We start from the raw sequence: 15,415 nt of genomic DNA, 5'->3' as shown, positions 1-15,415 counted from the left end.
TTCTCTGCCTCGCCTCTGTGTTTTGGACCTTTGCCTAGCTTTTGACGCCGTTTTTGTCTTGCCCCTGCTCTGTCCTATTAAACCGTTTGCACACGGATCCCAAAGTCTCAGCCTTTTCATCACATCAAATTTATGAACATATATTTGGACGAGTGTTAAGCAGTTAATTGGACATGTGTTGAAAAAGAGGTATCCAACGGGAATTTGACGCACAAATCGTCCTCGGTCTGAACACAGCTTTGGGACTCCACCACTGACTCCTGTCATCCACACCAGAAACTTCTTAGTTTTATCTAAAGCACAAGTTCATCATTTCATCAACCTAGTTCAGGAGTCTGCAACCTCCAGATCCACATGTGTCTCTTTTATCTCTCCATTGAGGCTCTTTGGACAAACATAAAATAAGTCATGGAGACTGCTGATCCAGACATGTCGACCGTCAGAGTCAGCAGCTCCTGATAATGTCTGTCTAACCAAAACTAACTTAAGAAAACAAATAAACAAACCCTGTAAACTAAGACTACCAAGATCCAAACTAAAATAACAAAACCCAGCAGAGTTACACTGATGAGGACAAAGAGGAGAAAGAACAAAATAAATAAATACAAGAAAAATAAAATGACAAATTTTTAATTCAAATTTAATACAACAGCTTTTTACATTGAGCCAAATCAAGTTCAAGTCACGATAGACTGACTTGTCTGTGTTTCAGAGCAAAAACTGAAACTCATCTTTTATTCATCTCTGTAACAGAAAGTGAGTTCTGTATTTCCCAAACAGAGATCTCTTTCCTGGTCTACAAGTTGTTCCTGAAATTTGAGGAACAGATTTAACACTTGGTGATTTATTTATTGATGGATGATTGATATCCTTTTATTTTCAAGCATAAAATTAAATTGTTATAAGAAAACATGCTAAATAGAAAGTGACAAGGTGATCAAGTGCTCAAAACAGAAGTGAGTAGAAGAAAGAATGAATAAACTTCCACCCCCAAACTTACTATAATTATGAATACATATTTACACATTAAACATATAATAACCAAAAAAATATTTAGAGAAAGAAAAAAATAAGCATCAAGGTCTCAAATCAACATCACAAGTCATGATTTTCCGTACATATTCCCAGGTCTAGAATTTTCAGTTTGTGTGTGTGTTTATTTTCCACTGTGTAACATTTTTTCTTGTTTTGGCACTTTCCTCCATGTTATTCCACGACCTCACCCCACAGACAGTTTTTGTCAAGGAAAAACTGGACACTTTCCTTACTGTTCCTCTTTCTACTTCATATTCATTTGTGTAGATGCTGTAGTTGTGGTTTATCTTTTGTCGTACACAGATGCTCTTGTGTTGGTTTTGTTTGCTTCTTTGAGAGTGTGATGTCAGACAGTCGTTCTCACTGAGTTTTCTGATGGTTCCTTTTAGTGGAACTTCTCTGTTGTGCAATGTCAAGCTTAGAAGGGCTTTAACCTGTCAAATTCTTCTTGTAATCTGTAATTCATTTATATAGTACTACTAAAATAAAATTAAGATAAATTGATCCTAATGGAATGTTTTGGGCTCAAATTGATCATCTTCTGATCTCTTTTCAAAGTGTTTCCAGTGGTCTTTTGAATGAATGAATGAATGAATGAAATGGTTTATTTCAAGCAATCAGGTCATAATACATAAAATAACATAACACTTAGTGAATCACATGTAGATCGCTTGAAAGGTAGTGGAAGGAAGTAGCTTATATAATCCAACCCCGATTCGACCATTTTCTCTACATAAATGATCAATATCCGGTTCAGGACTTAATATCAAATATGAACTAGGGCTGTCAGATTTGTCGCGTTAATTACATGTTAACTTGACATGTGCATGAGCTCACAATTTTTTTGACGCATTAATCGCGGATTTTCTCATACGTGCCTTTCCATACCGCGCCCACGGGCGTCCCCCTCTAATTCACTGGCTGCTCTCCAACCACCGAGCTGCGAGCTAAACCCGGCCGGCGCTAGGACCTGGAGAGCTCCTGCACCCTAACCCGGCTCCTGTTCGCGTCCAGTACCACGTCTGGTGGTACCGGCTCACGTCCGGGGCCGCGCCCCGAGAGCTGCGGACCCCCGACGTTCCGAACAGCAAGCTCACCGGGGGACGTTTTAAATGTTCTGGAGGTTTAAGCGTGATCCAACCCCAGCATAGCTCTCTGTCTGCCGACATATTCATGGCGTGAACTCCGCTGGACACGTCGCTGCATCGAGCTGCAGCCAGAGAACGCGGCGGCAGTAACAGACTGTCAAACTATCCACAGTGTATCCCGCTTTTCTCAGTCTTTAATGTTTTAAAAAACAAAAGTTAATTGGAAATGATAAATCTCTATTTCATTTATTACTGTAGTTCAGCAGAGGAGGAAAAGATTTGGTCCTGACAAAAAATGAACATGAAAGTCTTATGGAAATGTTATTTTTGATGTTTTTTATTTTATTTTACTGAAAGTTGATTGAAGTTTTGAATTTAAAATGCCCTTCACTTGCACTTGGGCTTTTGTTAGGCATTTTATGTTACAGCCTTTTATTGTTAAGAAAGTTTATCTCAATACAATGTTACAAAATAAAGTATTTCTGATGAAAACTATTAATTTTGCCATTCTTGTTTTCATAATTAATGTAGAACTGCTAAATTCCATGAAGCATACATTTTTTTCCTAAAAAAAGGCCACATATTAATTTGCGATTAATCGTGAGTTAACTATGGTCAATGCGATTAATTGCGATTAAAAAATGTATTCGCCTGACAGCTCTACTATTAATAGATTCAGGATTATTCTTTGGTACCATGTTCAACTCTCCTCGTTGCGGTAGCTGCAGCTCGGTGATTAAAGTCACTTGCGGGCAACTTTAAAAGAGAAAGACTCGAGGAGAGCTGGAGACACCGTCTGCTTGTCGTGACCCTGAACCGGAAATTATGATGATGCTGTTTTTAGTCTAAATCAAAAATCCTGTGTTGTTTTATTGGACTTAGTTTCTGCAGAGGGGCAGGAGCTCATTTCAAATTCACCTCTGAGTTGTAGATGGGACTGTTGGCATGGAGTAAGCCATCCTTATTTCCCATCATCCCTTTGTTAACACACTCTCTCACTTGCTTACAGCCCCTCACTTCCCCATCCTAACATTAGTGGTGCAATCATCCTCTCGTTAGTGGACTGTGTCTGCGTTAGCCGAAGCTAACAACAAACCGGCATCCTCTAATTTACCTTCAAACCTGGAGCTACGTGGTCTAACCAAATAACATATTTAAATGGTGACATTGGTCGCAAACATCTTCACTTACTTTGTTGATCATTTTTCAATTTGTATTGCTCTTCTTTTCCCAATTTCCCTAGCAGCAGTTCATATAGCAAAAACCAGACCACCTCTGGTGTGTCCGTCAACAAAAACAATCCCTAATAATCGACTTCCATTGTAGCTTTCTCGTATACATAACGTTTTTTTGTTTGCAATTAATTTTTAACGTTTGCTTCAATCACCTTTTTGTAGATGTTTATTTATTTTTGCAGTTTCCTCTTTTGCCTTTACTTTTCTTTAGTTGCAATGGCGGCTCTCGGCCTCCGTACCTGCTGGCTCCAAGAAGACAAAATACCATAGATTTCTTTAGATAAATAACAGCTGTTACTCATTCTATTTTTCAGAATAATTTTGTAAACATATTATTTATAATCCTCACTTTTTCCTCTATTTTTTTCTGAAGTTATAAACATGCACTTCCTGTTTGGAACGGCAGGGGGAGGGGTCACTCAGTGGATGCCACGTTCTTCCTCGCCGCGCTGCATCCTGGGAAAGTGGGTTTCCACAGTCAGGGAAGATGGCCGGCGTGCAGCCCCCTCCCCTACGCAGCCTGGATGATTTCCTGCTGTGCTCGGCCCGGTTCGCGGTGCCGGACCTGCGCGACCTGGACCGCTGGAACAACCGCATGATCAACAACCTGCTGTACTACCAGACCAACTACCTGCTGAGCGCGCTCGGACTGCTGCTCATCGTGGGGTGAGTGAGTCTGAGCGCCCGCGCGGCGCGTGAAGCCTGCGCGGTCACGCGCATGCTGCTGTGATCACCGCGGTCAGTGCAGTGAGGTAGTGGTGTGGTGACCCCCAACCAGCCCAATCAGACATGTTAATGTGCTCCGGAACAGGGGCGGTTCACAGCTGTACGGGGGCCACGCCCCTCACCCCACATCTAAAGGATCCGATGGTTCCAGTGAAGTATAACCACATGAAACAATGAATTTTGAGTATTTTTTTATTGAGTGATTGCTTAGTAATCATTCACACTACAGTGATTCTCCTGATCCTTTCTGTACGTAAAAACTCGATCAAACTTTCAGTGATTTCATCAATCTTGGTATCAAAACGTTCATCTCGTTCAGGACATTACTGCTTGTATTTTTGGTGTTTATGAACTTTATAGTATTGAGCAAAATATGCCTTGTATGAAATGAATGAGAAGGTTCTCAAATGTCAACATTTAAGTAGATTAAATATATTCATGGATTATGTTTTCACCTTTTGTTGTAATTTTTTTAAAAAAAATGTAATTTTGCTAAAATTTTAGCAACATGCTAATGATTTTGGCTAATTTTCTATCTAATGGGTTTTTTGGGGGGGGGGGATAATTTAGAGTTTAGCTTCTATTTTAGCATCAGGCTAATGTTTTTGACTAATTTAGTTTACTGATGAATTTTAGGCTATTTTGGAGTTTAGCTAGTATTTAAGCAATGAGCCAGATTTTTGGCTAATTTGACATCTACTGAGGTTTTTTTTTTAGCTAATTTGGAGTTTAGCTCATATTTAAGCAACTCTAAATATTTTTAAAACTGCCATGTATTAGGGATTTTTAAGCAATTTTACCACAATTTTTCAGAAATTTAGGTAAACTTCAGTGCTCTTTCATAGTTCTTTAACAACATTTCTAGCCTTTTAGCAAATTTAACATTTTGAGAACAGCTTTTGTATTTTCAGCAAATCCCTTCAGCAAACAAAGTAAACTGTGTTACCATTTCCAGCAAAAGCTTCAGTATCTTCAGCGACTACTTTCAGTAAAAAACATTCATACTAGCATTATCACAGGTAATGCAACGTTTTGTAGTTCAAATTGTCAGGAATCAGGAGTAGAAAATAATAAATGCGGGTAGTAAAAACTTGTGGATGTGTCTCAGATCCTACCACACAGGCCATTAGCTCCTTGCTCCACTCCATTCTGATCATCCACTAACAGACCAATAGATCCGTGACCGTCGTTGCTTTCCTCGTCTGAGCTGGAGTCTGGATCTAAACTGTACGACTGGATAGTTCCAGTACTGGTCACTGTCTTTGTTGCTAATGGGGGTGTGAGGTGCTGTAGTGGGTGAGCCTGTAAAAAGGCATGATGTGGAAATGGGGGTGGGGTTATTCTGTGCCAACAGTCCTGCCCACTATTCCTTAGGTGAATTTCTAACAAACTCCAGCCGTTCTGCAGAAAATACGTCTGAGAAAATGACTTTTTTTTTTGCTAAAAACAGAATAATCATGTTTAAAAAGACTACTGGGAACACTGGGATGATCATTCTGGAAAGCTTCTGATGAAAATGTCTAAAAGTGCATGAAGTAAAGGCAGCCTGAAAGGAGGTTCTGTTTAGCAGAGGTTCAAACCCGAAGATCATTTTTGTCCCTCGTTCTGTTAGACGCTGGATTTTGCCGTCAGTCACACGACTTACATGCAGCACTCTGTTTGTGCTTTCAGGTATTTTCAGCCCCTCCAGATGTTTGTTGGGATGACCGTGGTCTCCATAGCGTTTGTGGGCTTTGTGTTTGCTGCAGAGAACCAAGCGACGGTCCGCCGTTTCCGTAGGAACCACCCATACGTGTGCGTGATGGCCGTTCTTCTTGCCAGCTACCTGTTCATGTCAGTGCTTGGAGGGGTGGCGGTGTTCCTGTTTGGGATCGCATTCCCCGTACTGAGTAAGTCAGAGACGTGGAGTCTGTACTCACCGGACCAGAGCTCTAAACAAGCTCCGCCCACAGGACTCCTCCACCCGCGAGATGGAGCCGTGCTGGTGCTTCTAGATCCAACTGAGACGGATGTGTTTGATCCTCACAGAAGTTACAATTTAAACAAAATAAATGCATACATGGTTAATGTATCGATCTAGAAATTTGATGTGTGAACATTATTTTATCAGAAACTAATTTACAGAGGAAAAAAAGTTCAAAGCCTGAAACAAAGATTTTGACCCCCCAGTGCTGAAAAGGTTTAATTATGTGGGGAAAAAAAGTCCCTCATTTCATTTTCCACAAGACAGAAATGATTTTTACAAAGCAGTAACTGTTGATTTTTTCTGCTCTGTAGAAAAATCTGAGGGTGACTTAAACAGAATTACTGTTGTTTTGAATTCAATAGACACTTTTCACAGTGACGTCAGATAAAATGGAGACAGAGCAGAAAATGTGAATAGTGACTTCTGGTGTGTTTAGAACAGCAAAGCTGACAGCTGAAGCTGTTTAACACAATTTCTGCTACAATTGGTTAGATTACATTTCACTATTTATGTAAAATAGCTTTAACAGTGTTCAGCTGTCAGCTTTGCTGTTCTAAACTATAGACATAATGTATAACCGAAGTCACTCTTCATGCTTTAGTGTGACGTCACGTGAAAAGGATTTATTGATTTAATGAGATTTCTCCTAAATTTCTCCTGAACTGCAGACTGATGTGAATCAGAAGCTGACTAAGATCCACTCCGATGAAAATGGTGTTTTTAACATGTTCTTGTGGCGTTTTCCTCATGATGGAGGACGTATAGAAAGAAAATTAAGATTAAAATAGTATTTCTGAGTGCTGTATTTTCCACACTATAAGTTCCACTTAATTATTTTCAAAATCAACAGTAGTCCGGAGCAGCTTTATATATGGATTCATTCTGGTTGTGCTTTACTGTTGTGATTGTTGAGCATTTTATAATATTCATTCCTCACTAGAAAGAATGCAAAAGTGGTATTTTGAATCCATTCGTGTAAGTTTCAAACGAGGTCTGGTGTTATTATAAATATACTAGTGCGGCTAACGTGTAGCGGTGTTAGCGTAGTGCAGTAACGTTTCTTTTAGCAATATCAGTCTGTTTTTTAGGTGTTACAAATAAAGCTGGTACTTACAAGTATTTCAAATATAATGCGGCTCACGTTTAGCATTTACAAATAAATTCTAGAATCGCTGAATGCAGTTAATGAAGTCTGATTGACCTATCTCTGATTCTGTCTCGCTTAATGCGCCTTCTGTGTGACATAAGTTTGGAAATAGACATTTGCTGACGGTGTGCCTTATAATCCAGTGTGGAGAATAAAGTATTTCTGTATTCAAACAGTGGTGAATCAGGAGCAGATGACTAAATGCTGGTGGAAAGAGAAGTTATTTGTGACAGAAGTAATGCACGAGTTCCTCTTTCTGAGCGGGTGTGCTCCACGCCATTGGTCCCGCCCACAAATCAAAAGGGAATTTCATTTGAACTATTGCAGCTCTATTGCAGTCCTAGAAAACTACAGGCTCTTTATTTTGAAGGGGTTCAGTCCGTTCACGTGAAGAAAGTCTTTATTATTTCTCCCTGATATCCTCAGACCTGGAAGGAGTGTTAGTTTTAAAAAAATCCTCGTTTTTGTCTGCTAATATTCATGTCCAAACATAAACCAGCATGTCTGCTGAAAAACTTCCTGTTTCTCTGATGGTGATGGAGGTCAGGTAGAGCAGAGGGTTGTGTCTTCACCGTTTCTGTAAAGTTGATAACATTTAGAAAAATGATGTTTCTGAATATCCAGTGTATATACAGATAAAGTCATTCTAATGGTAAAAGCTCATCGTTGTTTAGCGACTGTCTTCATGTTCACAGCTATCTTCATCCACGCGTCGGTGAGGCTGCGCAACCTGAAGAACAAGCTGGAGAACAAGCTGGAGAGCATCGGTCTGAAGAGGACTCCCATGGGCCTCCTGCTGGAGGCGCTGGGGCAGGAGCAGGAGGCGGGGTCCTAGGAGGAGCGGAGGTCTTACAGAAGGAAATCGGTGGAAGTATTGATCAGAAATCGGTTGAAGTATTGATCAGAAATCGGTTGAAGTATTGATCAGAAGTCTTCAAACAGGAAGCAGATGTGAGGCAGGACTTTCTCCTGCTAGAAAGTCAGAAGCAAACTTCTGTGTGGAAATGCTCCAATTGATGTCGCTGTTACATTCTTTCTGCTTTCTCATGATTTCTAGATAAAGTCCTGTAGAGTTGAAAGTGAAGGAAGGTTCTGCGTTGAGTTCAGAGGATCTGTGGAAGTGTTGCTGTGAAGGAGAAGTGCTCTGCCCCCCCCTCGTGAGCGGCCGGTAGATTCCTACAATGACAGCAGACCACAGCAAAGCTTCACTCAGGAATCTAAGTGCCCAAAACCTAAACATGCCTTACACAAGCCTTATGTCCACGTCTCTTAGACGTCGACTACCATGAGTTTTATGATGCACAATCGGATATTTGTGTCTCTGCTTCATTCCAGAGAAACCTGATCTCTCCTACATCTGAATTCACGTATTAAGCCTTATGTGTTTTTTTTTTTTTTTTTCGGCACAAAAACTTCTTTGAGTTTGTTTTTAATGTAAGAAATCCTCATTTATAAAGGAAAGCTTCACCTTTGTTTGACTTTTATAACGAGTTGTGTTTTTGAATGAAGTGTTTTTCATGAAGAAATAAAGAAAGCTTTGAACTGAACATTTATAGATAAATTGATGTTAAATTAAATTGTGTATCAAAATCAAATTGTTCAGTATTTTGGCAGCAATATGCAGCCCTAATGCTTGTGGCTTATCTGCTTTGTGTTGACATTGAATGTAAGTGGCGATGTGACGTTAAATTTCCGCCAAAACTCTCCAACAAACGTACATCAAAACGTTCCACGGGTGCAGGACGGTCTCCATGCTCCTCTACTCCTGTGCACTCCTGAAACCTCTCCTCCACGATCGTGGGAGTATTCTTACGCTCCTGTGACCGCTCCTGCTCGCCTGTGAAAGTATTCTTACGCTCCTGTGACCGCTCCTGCTCGCCTGTGAAAGTATTCTTACGCTCCTAAAACTAGCTCCGCCCCCTCATGGAGGACTCTGCGCTCGTGGAGCTTCTGCTCCGCGCCTGTGAAACTCAAGATTGAAGGAAATTTTTAAAAACCTGGAAATACCAGTGTATCATTAATTTTCCAAATTAAAACTAAAAATGAAATGAGGGGAAAAGGACTCCTTTTTTGATTTTTATCAATTTCTAAACTACTGTAGTAAAACAATTCATTTTTGATGTTCCTCTTTTTTAAAAGCAATGAATGTTTAAATTCGTTTTCTAAGAACAGTGTTGGATCACGGGGTGGGAAAAACACAAAAAGAGAAACTGAAAATGAATTTAAATGTTCATTATGTGTGGAGCTGAAGTTTGATGTCAAAAATCTTAAAATGTTGAACTTAAAAGTTCTTTGTTCTGTTTTCAATTTAATGTTTTAATGGGAACACAAAGAATGTATCTGTTTCTCAACATTACTTTAGAAAATGATAATTATATGAAATAGTCATTTTTAATTTAATTTTATTATTTGTTTTACTTTGAAAAGCAAATAATACTCAGATCCAGATGTGGCGTCAGTATTGCCCTGGTAACGTGACGGGGCCAATTGAAAAGTGGCCGATCTCACGCAGGTTTCTGTTTGTTTTTTTATTTTACACAAACTCGGCAGGAGTTGTTACACGTGCAGGAATGCCTCCACGAGTGAGCAGGAGTGTTTCCACGAGTGTGTAGGACTGCAGGAGCGATCATGGAGGCAGAATGGCGCCTGTGGAACGTTCATTGCGCTCATGGAGTTTGGTAAACCATCGTGGGAGATTTCTAGCAGAAATTTAACGCCAGAGTTCTCTGATTATACTGGGGGTGGGGGGGTGGTTCAGTCAAAGAGCTCCACATCTTATTACTAAACACTAAAGTCATTGATATTTGTCTTAAAGTTTATGTTCTAAACACATTTTTTCCCCAAAGTATTCTCATTTCCAGTCTGCTTCATGGCATTCTTTCCTGTGAAGTCTTTCTGTAAATGTCTGGAATTTGCTTTCATGACACCTTTAAGTGTCTGATCAGATTGTAGTAGATCCATTTCCCATCTCCAGTCCACCAGAGGAGCATCTGAAGGATCCACAGCCACACAACAGAACATTTCCTCCAGTCGCATGTTGGTCAGAAGTTGTTTTGGTCCTCAGCGCTGTTTGAACCGGATCATGAGCTGACGCTCTCACAGAGGAGCCGCTGATGAAGACCTGACAAACTGCTATCATCATAGATCCATTTCTGAGGGTTTTTTGGACAAAAACCGTCAAAACCCCATAAAGATGTTGTGATTAATGCCTTTACAGTCAAACTGACTGAACTCTTGAATGTTTGCTCTGTTGTTGGTCAAACCTGGTTCAGGTCTGAACTGTTGCCTAGCAGCTTTTATATTTAACTATATTTTTTACTCTTCATATCAGTATATTTTCTTTTGTTTCAAAGACTACATTCTGCAATGACCTCTTCCTTTTTTTCTGATGTTTATGACATATTAAGATTTATTGTAATACATTTTTCTCATGTTTACGATAACGTTTGTGCAAAAATACTTTGTTTTATTCTTTAAATTACAAACAGTATTTTATCTTGTTTTTCTGAAAGAAGTGAATAAATTGAATTCTGAATTAAGTGAACTTTGCAGGTTTTTTTCTAACTGTACATCCCAACACCCCACAGGCATGTCCAAAGTGTGGCCTGGCCTGGTGCTCAAACATGGCTGCCACAGACATATAAATAAATAGTTAAATCAAAGTAATGGATTAAAGTTGCAGAGGAAATTCAGTCAATATAAGAACACTTTTCCCTAAAAACTGCCAAAGAGCAAGAGGTTGACCCAAACCCAGTCATGTCATATTTGATACCGGTTTTGGCTAACTGTATACATCGACCTAGCAAATCTCCATGTACCATTCCTAATCATTCCTAATTGTTGTTATTTCTTATATTGTATGCTAGTTTGTCATTGAATATACACAATAAAATCCTTCCTGAAACACCAAACACCCAGAACTCACTAAACGCTACCATGTACAGTACTGTACTGTGTGATCATATGACTTCTTCAGATGAAACTTAGCAACATTTAAAACTTCTCTAACAGAAATTTGAACATTTAATCAAACTTTGAAGTGACTTTTGGACTACTGATCCTACTCTCGGTTGATGATGAGGAGCCTCTGCCTTCGTCGTGTAGCGGTAGCAGCGTGTGCTAACGGTCACCTCGCCTGTGTTGAGACGTTTCAGGAAAGGGAATCACGCCTCGACTGATTCTACCTGACACTAAAAATTGCATTGACAAAAATTTTAGAAACATTCTACTGTGAAGTAATAGAAACTAGAACGGTCAGGCGATTAAAATTTTAATCGCAATTAATCGCATTGACCATGGTTAACTCACGATTAATTGCAAATTTACATGTGGCCTTTTTTTAAGGAAAAAAATGTGTGCTTCGTGGAATTTAGCAGTTCTACATTAATTATGAAAACAAGAATGACAAAATTAATAGTTTTCATCAGAAATACTTTATTTTGTAACATTGTATTGAGATAAACTTTCTTAACAATAAAAGGCTGTAACATAAAATGCCTAACAAAAGCCCAAGTGCAAGTGAAGGGCATTTTAAATTCAAAACTTCAATCAACGTTCAGTAAAATAAAATAAAAAAAATCAAAAATAACATTTCCATAACACTTTCATGTTCATTTTTTGTCAGGACCAAATCTTTTCCTCCTCTGCTGAACTACAGTAATAAATGAAATAGAGATTTATCATTTCCAATTAACTTTTGTTTTTTAAAACATTAAAGACTGAGAAAAGCGGGATACACTGTGGATAGTTTGACAGTCTGTTACTGCCGCCGCGTTCTCTGGCTGCAGCTCGATGCAGCGACGTGTCCAGCGGAGCTCACGCCATGAATATGCCGGCAGACAGACCGCTATGCTGGGGTTGGATCACGCTTAAACCTCCAGAACATTTAAAACGTCCCCCGGTGAGCTTGCTGTTCGGAACATGACTTTGACATTAAATATGAACAACCTCTAACAACATAGCTTTGGATGCACTTAAAATACATGAAATAATGCAGCAATCTGCATCCTGGCTGCATCTATTACGTGTCGCCAGCATGAATTTCCATCAGCTTTTGATCTGGTCGCACATACATAAAGTTATGTGAATAACTTCAGTATTAGCAAGTTACTTTCAAAGTTTGCTATGTAGGACAACATATACAAGTTAAATACTTTTTGCATTTTTATTTTGAAGTATTTTACTAGAAAGACAAACAATGTGCCTAACATTATTTATAGTGACTCTTGTTAGCTCCAAAAGACATCCTATTATATCCAATAACCCAGCAGGAAATGACTGAGCATTTATGTACCGAGTGCAGAAGTAGGTCGTGCACACAGCCCATTGAATATAATTTGGTCCATGTTTCTTGTCCTGTAGTTCATCATCATTCCACTAGGGGCAGTAGAAGCGCTTTTCCTACTCATTTCAAAATGGCTGCTTCATGAAAAAACACTTGGCGGGAACATTTTTACCAATTTTCAAAACTATAGGGTGAGCTATACCATGGGGTATTGCAGCCAGCATAAAATAAAAAAACAATTATGAGAATAAAGTTATAAAATCTTGAGAAAAATGTTGTAAAATTATGAGAAATATGTCAAAATACTACAAGAATAAAGTTGTTAATAAAATCATTGACAGCTTTAGAACGTATTTTGATTTATTTTAAATATTAATAATTTTACAAGGAGGTAGTCATGCTTTTTTGAAAATAAAGTTGTTATTCCATTAAAAAAAAGTTGTAGATTTAGAAGAAAGTGAAGCAGATTGAGCAGATTGAGCAGATTCTTGAGCAGATTCTTGAGCAGATTGTTGAGCAGTGTGATGAACAGCCCATTTCTCTGAAATTAAACAGAAATTAAACAAATATGTTCGATCATCTTTGTCAACCATTTAAAAGCTGACTGTAACAATTTAGTTTACAAAAGCACAACTATTTTCTTGTAAAATTTTGACTTCTTTGTCATAAATGTATGTCTTTATACTGGTAAATTGTAGATTTGTAGTAATTGTACGACTTCCTAATTTTAATCTTCCTTCTGTTGTATTTGTTTGGAGTGGATGCGTGTAGGACCGGCAGGAAACCTGAATTTGTCATGGTGTGCAGTGACGGAGCTTTAAAAGACCCTTCACACTGCTGCCTAACTATCCATGTACCATGAAAATACAGAGAAGGATCAGGAAGAGCATTACATTCTTCTAGCTTTTTTTTTTTAGTCTTTTGGCATTTACTAAGATTTTTTTTAGGTTATTTTGGAGTTTAGGTAATATTCCAGCTACATGCTAGCTCTTTAGGCTAATTTAGGCTTTTTTCAGTTTTTTAGGCTATTTCATTTTCATGTCATTTATTCATTTCCACAGGCAAAAACATAGACATAATACATTAGAACAACACAAGGCATCGTTTGCTGAGGAAATGAAAGGGAGCAGTATGAAGAAAACTATTTTAAAGTTTAGCTATTTTTTCAGCTACATGCTAGCTGTGGCTAACCTTAGTTTAAATAATAAATATGTTCAAAAAGTTACGGTTTTAAAGTTTTAAAAATGTAGTCAGAGTAGACGACTGTAGAAACATCACAGCTGACACTATTTACAGTTATCTGATGAGGTTATTTAGTCTAATAGTAAAACAAAATCAACATTTTGTTGAAACTGACATGTCAAATATGTTGATCTGAAATAAAAAAAACATTCAATAGTTTTTATTTCAAATGTATTGATATTATTGTGTGTTCTGCCTGATAATGATGATTTTTACCTGCTTTATATTTTGACATGAGAGCGGCTGACTTCCATTTAATCCTGACAGGAACATCTTATTGTCTGGGTTATTCAAAACTATCATTTTAAAGCAATGAAAACAACTCACCGAATTTCTGACGTTTTTAAGACATACTGTGAAGTATGTTTAGCAGGATAGAAGGAATTTTGGTTTCACTGTGTTTTTATAGACACATATGGACGGGACATTTTCCGGTTCCGGGTCACGAGCAGACGTGTGTCTCCAGCTCTCCTCAACTTAAAGTTTTTTAAAGTTGGCTACAAGCGACTTTAATCACCAAGCTGCAGCAACAACTACCGCAACGAGGAGAGTTGAACATGGCACCGAAGAAAAATCTTGAAGCTGATCTGGCAGAGGTTAAAACCGCGTTAGCCGACATCCAGGCTAAGCTAACCCCTTCTCTTCTGCGTGATGCTAAGCTTGAAGCTCTGCTGGCGCTCGAAGCTTGTCGTGGATGCTTTGAAACTTGATCACATTAATGATTTCAATGATCCTTAATAGCCTGATTTTATTAATATTTGATATTAAGTCCTGAACCGGATATTGATAATTCATGTAGAGAAAATGGTCGAGTCGGGGTGGGATTATATAAGTTCGCTTCCTTCCACTCCCTTTCAAGTGATCAACTTGTGATTTATTAAGTGATATGTTATGTATGTATTATGACCTGATTGCTTGAAATAAACCATTTCATTCATTCATTCATTCATTCATTCATTCATTCATTCACATATAAAGCTGTGTGGATATTATGCAGTTTTAAATAAATACAATTCTTAATAAAACAATTAGGGAGTCAGAATACATAAATGTTTTCTTCCTTGGCGTCTACAAAACATTGGATGACTGGAAACTTTTAAAACAAATAAAACACTGAAGAAGCAGAACAATGTTTCCAATGTTAATGATCTGAACATTTTAGTTAGAACTTCTCATTTAGAGAATCCATGTAACACTGGATGATATTAACAATCTCATTATTTCACTGATACATTTACAGTATGAGAACTGGATCAGATTAATATAAATATATTCAAATTATATAGTAGATTATTTATAAACAAATGTGTCTAAATGTGTAAGCTCTAAATTGATTTGAATTGACAAAAAGATTCGGAAGAAAATCTAAATTGAATTCCTCCAGGCTTTTATGATTTGAATCGAATTGTTTCTGGAAGTTATTCTCGACACAGCCCTCGTTTTCATTGGAGTCTTTAATTCTAAAGCAGTTTGAATGTCTGACTAGAAATCAGCCTGTTCCCCTCCAGTCAGCCCCTCTTTACAGGAAGTGACATAATAGTTCAGTATGATGACAGCTCTGTAACTCATCCTTATCAGCTGTTGTGCTGGACGGCTGTGGAGCAGAGGCCCACCTGCACAGGTGAGGCTGTATTTGGTCAGACCAGTTTCAGGTGAGCTGTCCCTCACAGTTCTGGTTTCTCTGGATTTCAA

The 15,415-nt window shown here is 38.4% G+C and overlaps 1 protein-coding gene across 2 annotated transcripts; it reads left to right on the top strand.

Moving 5' to 3' along the window:
- The first annotated feature begins 3,787 nt into the window (after positions 1–3,787).
- Positions 3,788–10,741, top strand: praf2 (PRA1 domain family, member 2). Of its 2 annotated transcripts, XM_024271821.2 has the most exons (4): positions 3,788–4,024; positions 5,756–5,973; positions 7,893–8,062; positions 8,255–10,741. In XM_024271821.2, the coding sequence occupies exons 1-3, from the start codon at positions 3,846–3,848 to the stop codon at positions 8,030–8,032; spliced, it is 537 nt and encodes a 178-aa protein (XP_024127589.1). In that variant the 5' UTR covers positions 3,788–3,845; the 3' UTR covers positions 8,033–8,062; positions 8,255–10,741. The 2 variants fall into 2 exon arrangements, with proteins under 2 accessions (XP_024127589.1, XP_024127588.1); XM_024271820.2 differs by having other exon boundaries at positions 7,893–10,741.
- The last annotated feature ends 4,674 nt before the right edge of the window (positions 10,742–15,415 follow it).

The sequence above is a fragment of the Oryzias melastigma genome, linkage group LG8, assembly GCF_002922805.2.
Source record: "Oryzias melastigma strain HK-1 linkage group LG8, ASM292280v2, whole genome shotgun sequence".
Taxonomy (NCBI): Eukaryota; Metazoa; Chordata; class Actinopteri; order Beloniformes; family Adrianichthyidae; genus Oryzias; species Oryzias melastigma.
Note: the sequence above shows the minus strand (reverse complement) of the source record. Positions and strands in the feature narration are given on the sequence as shown.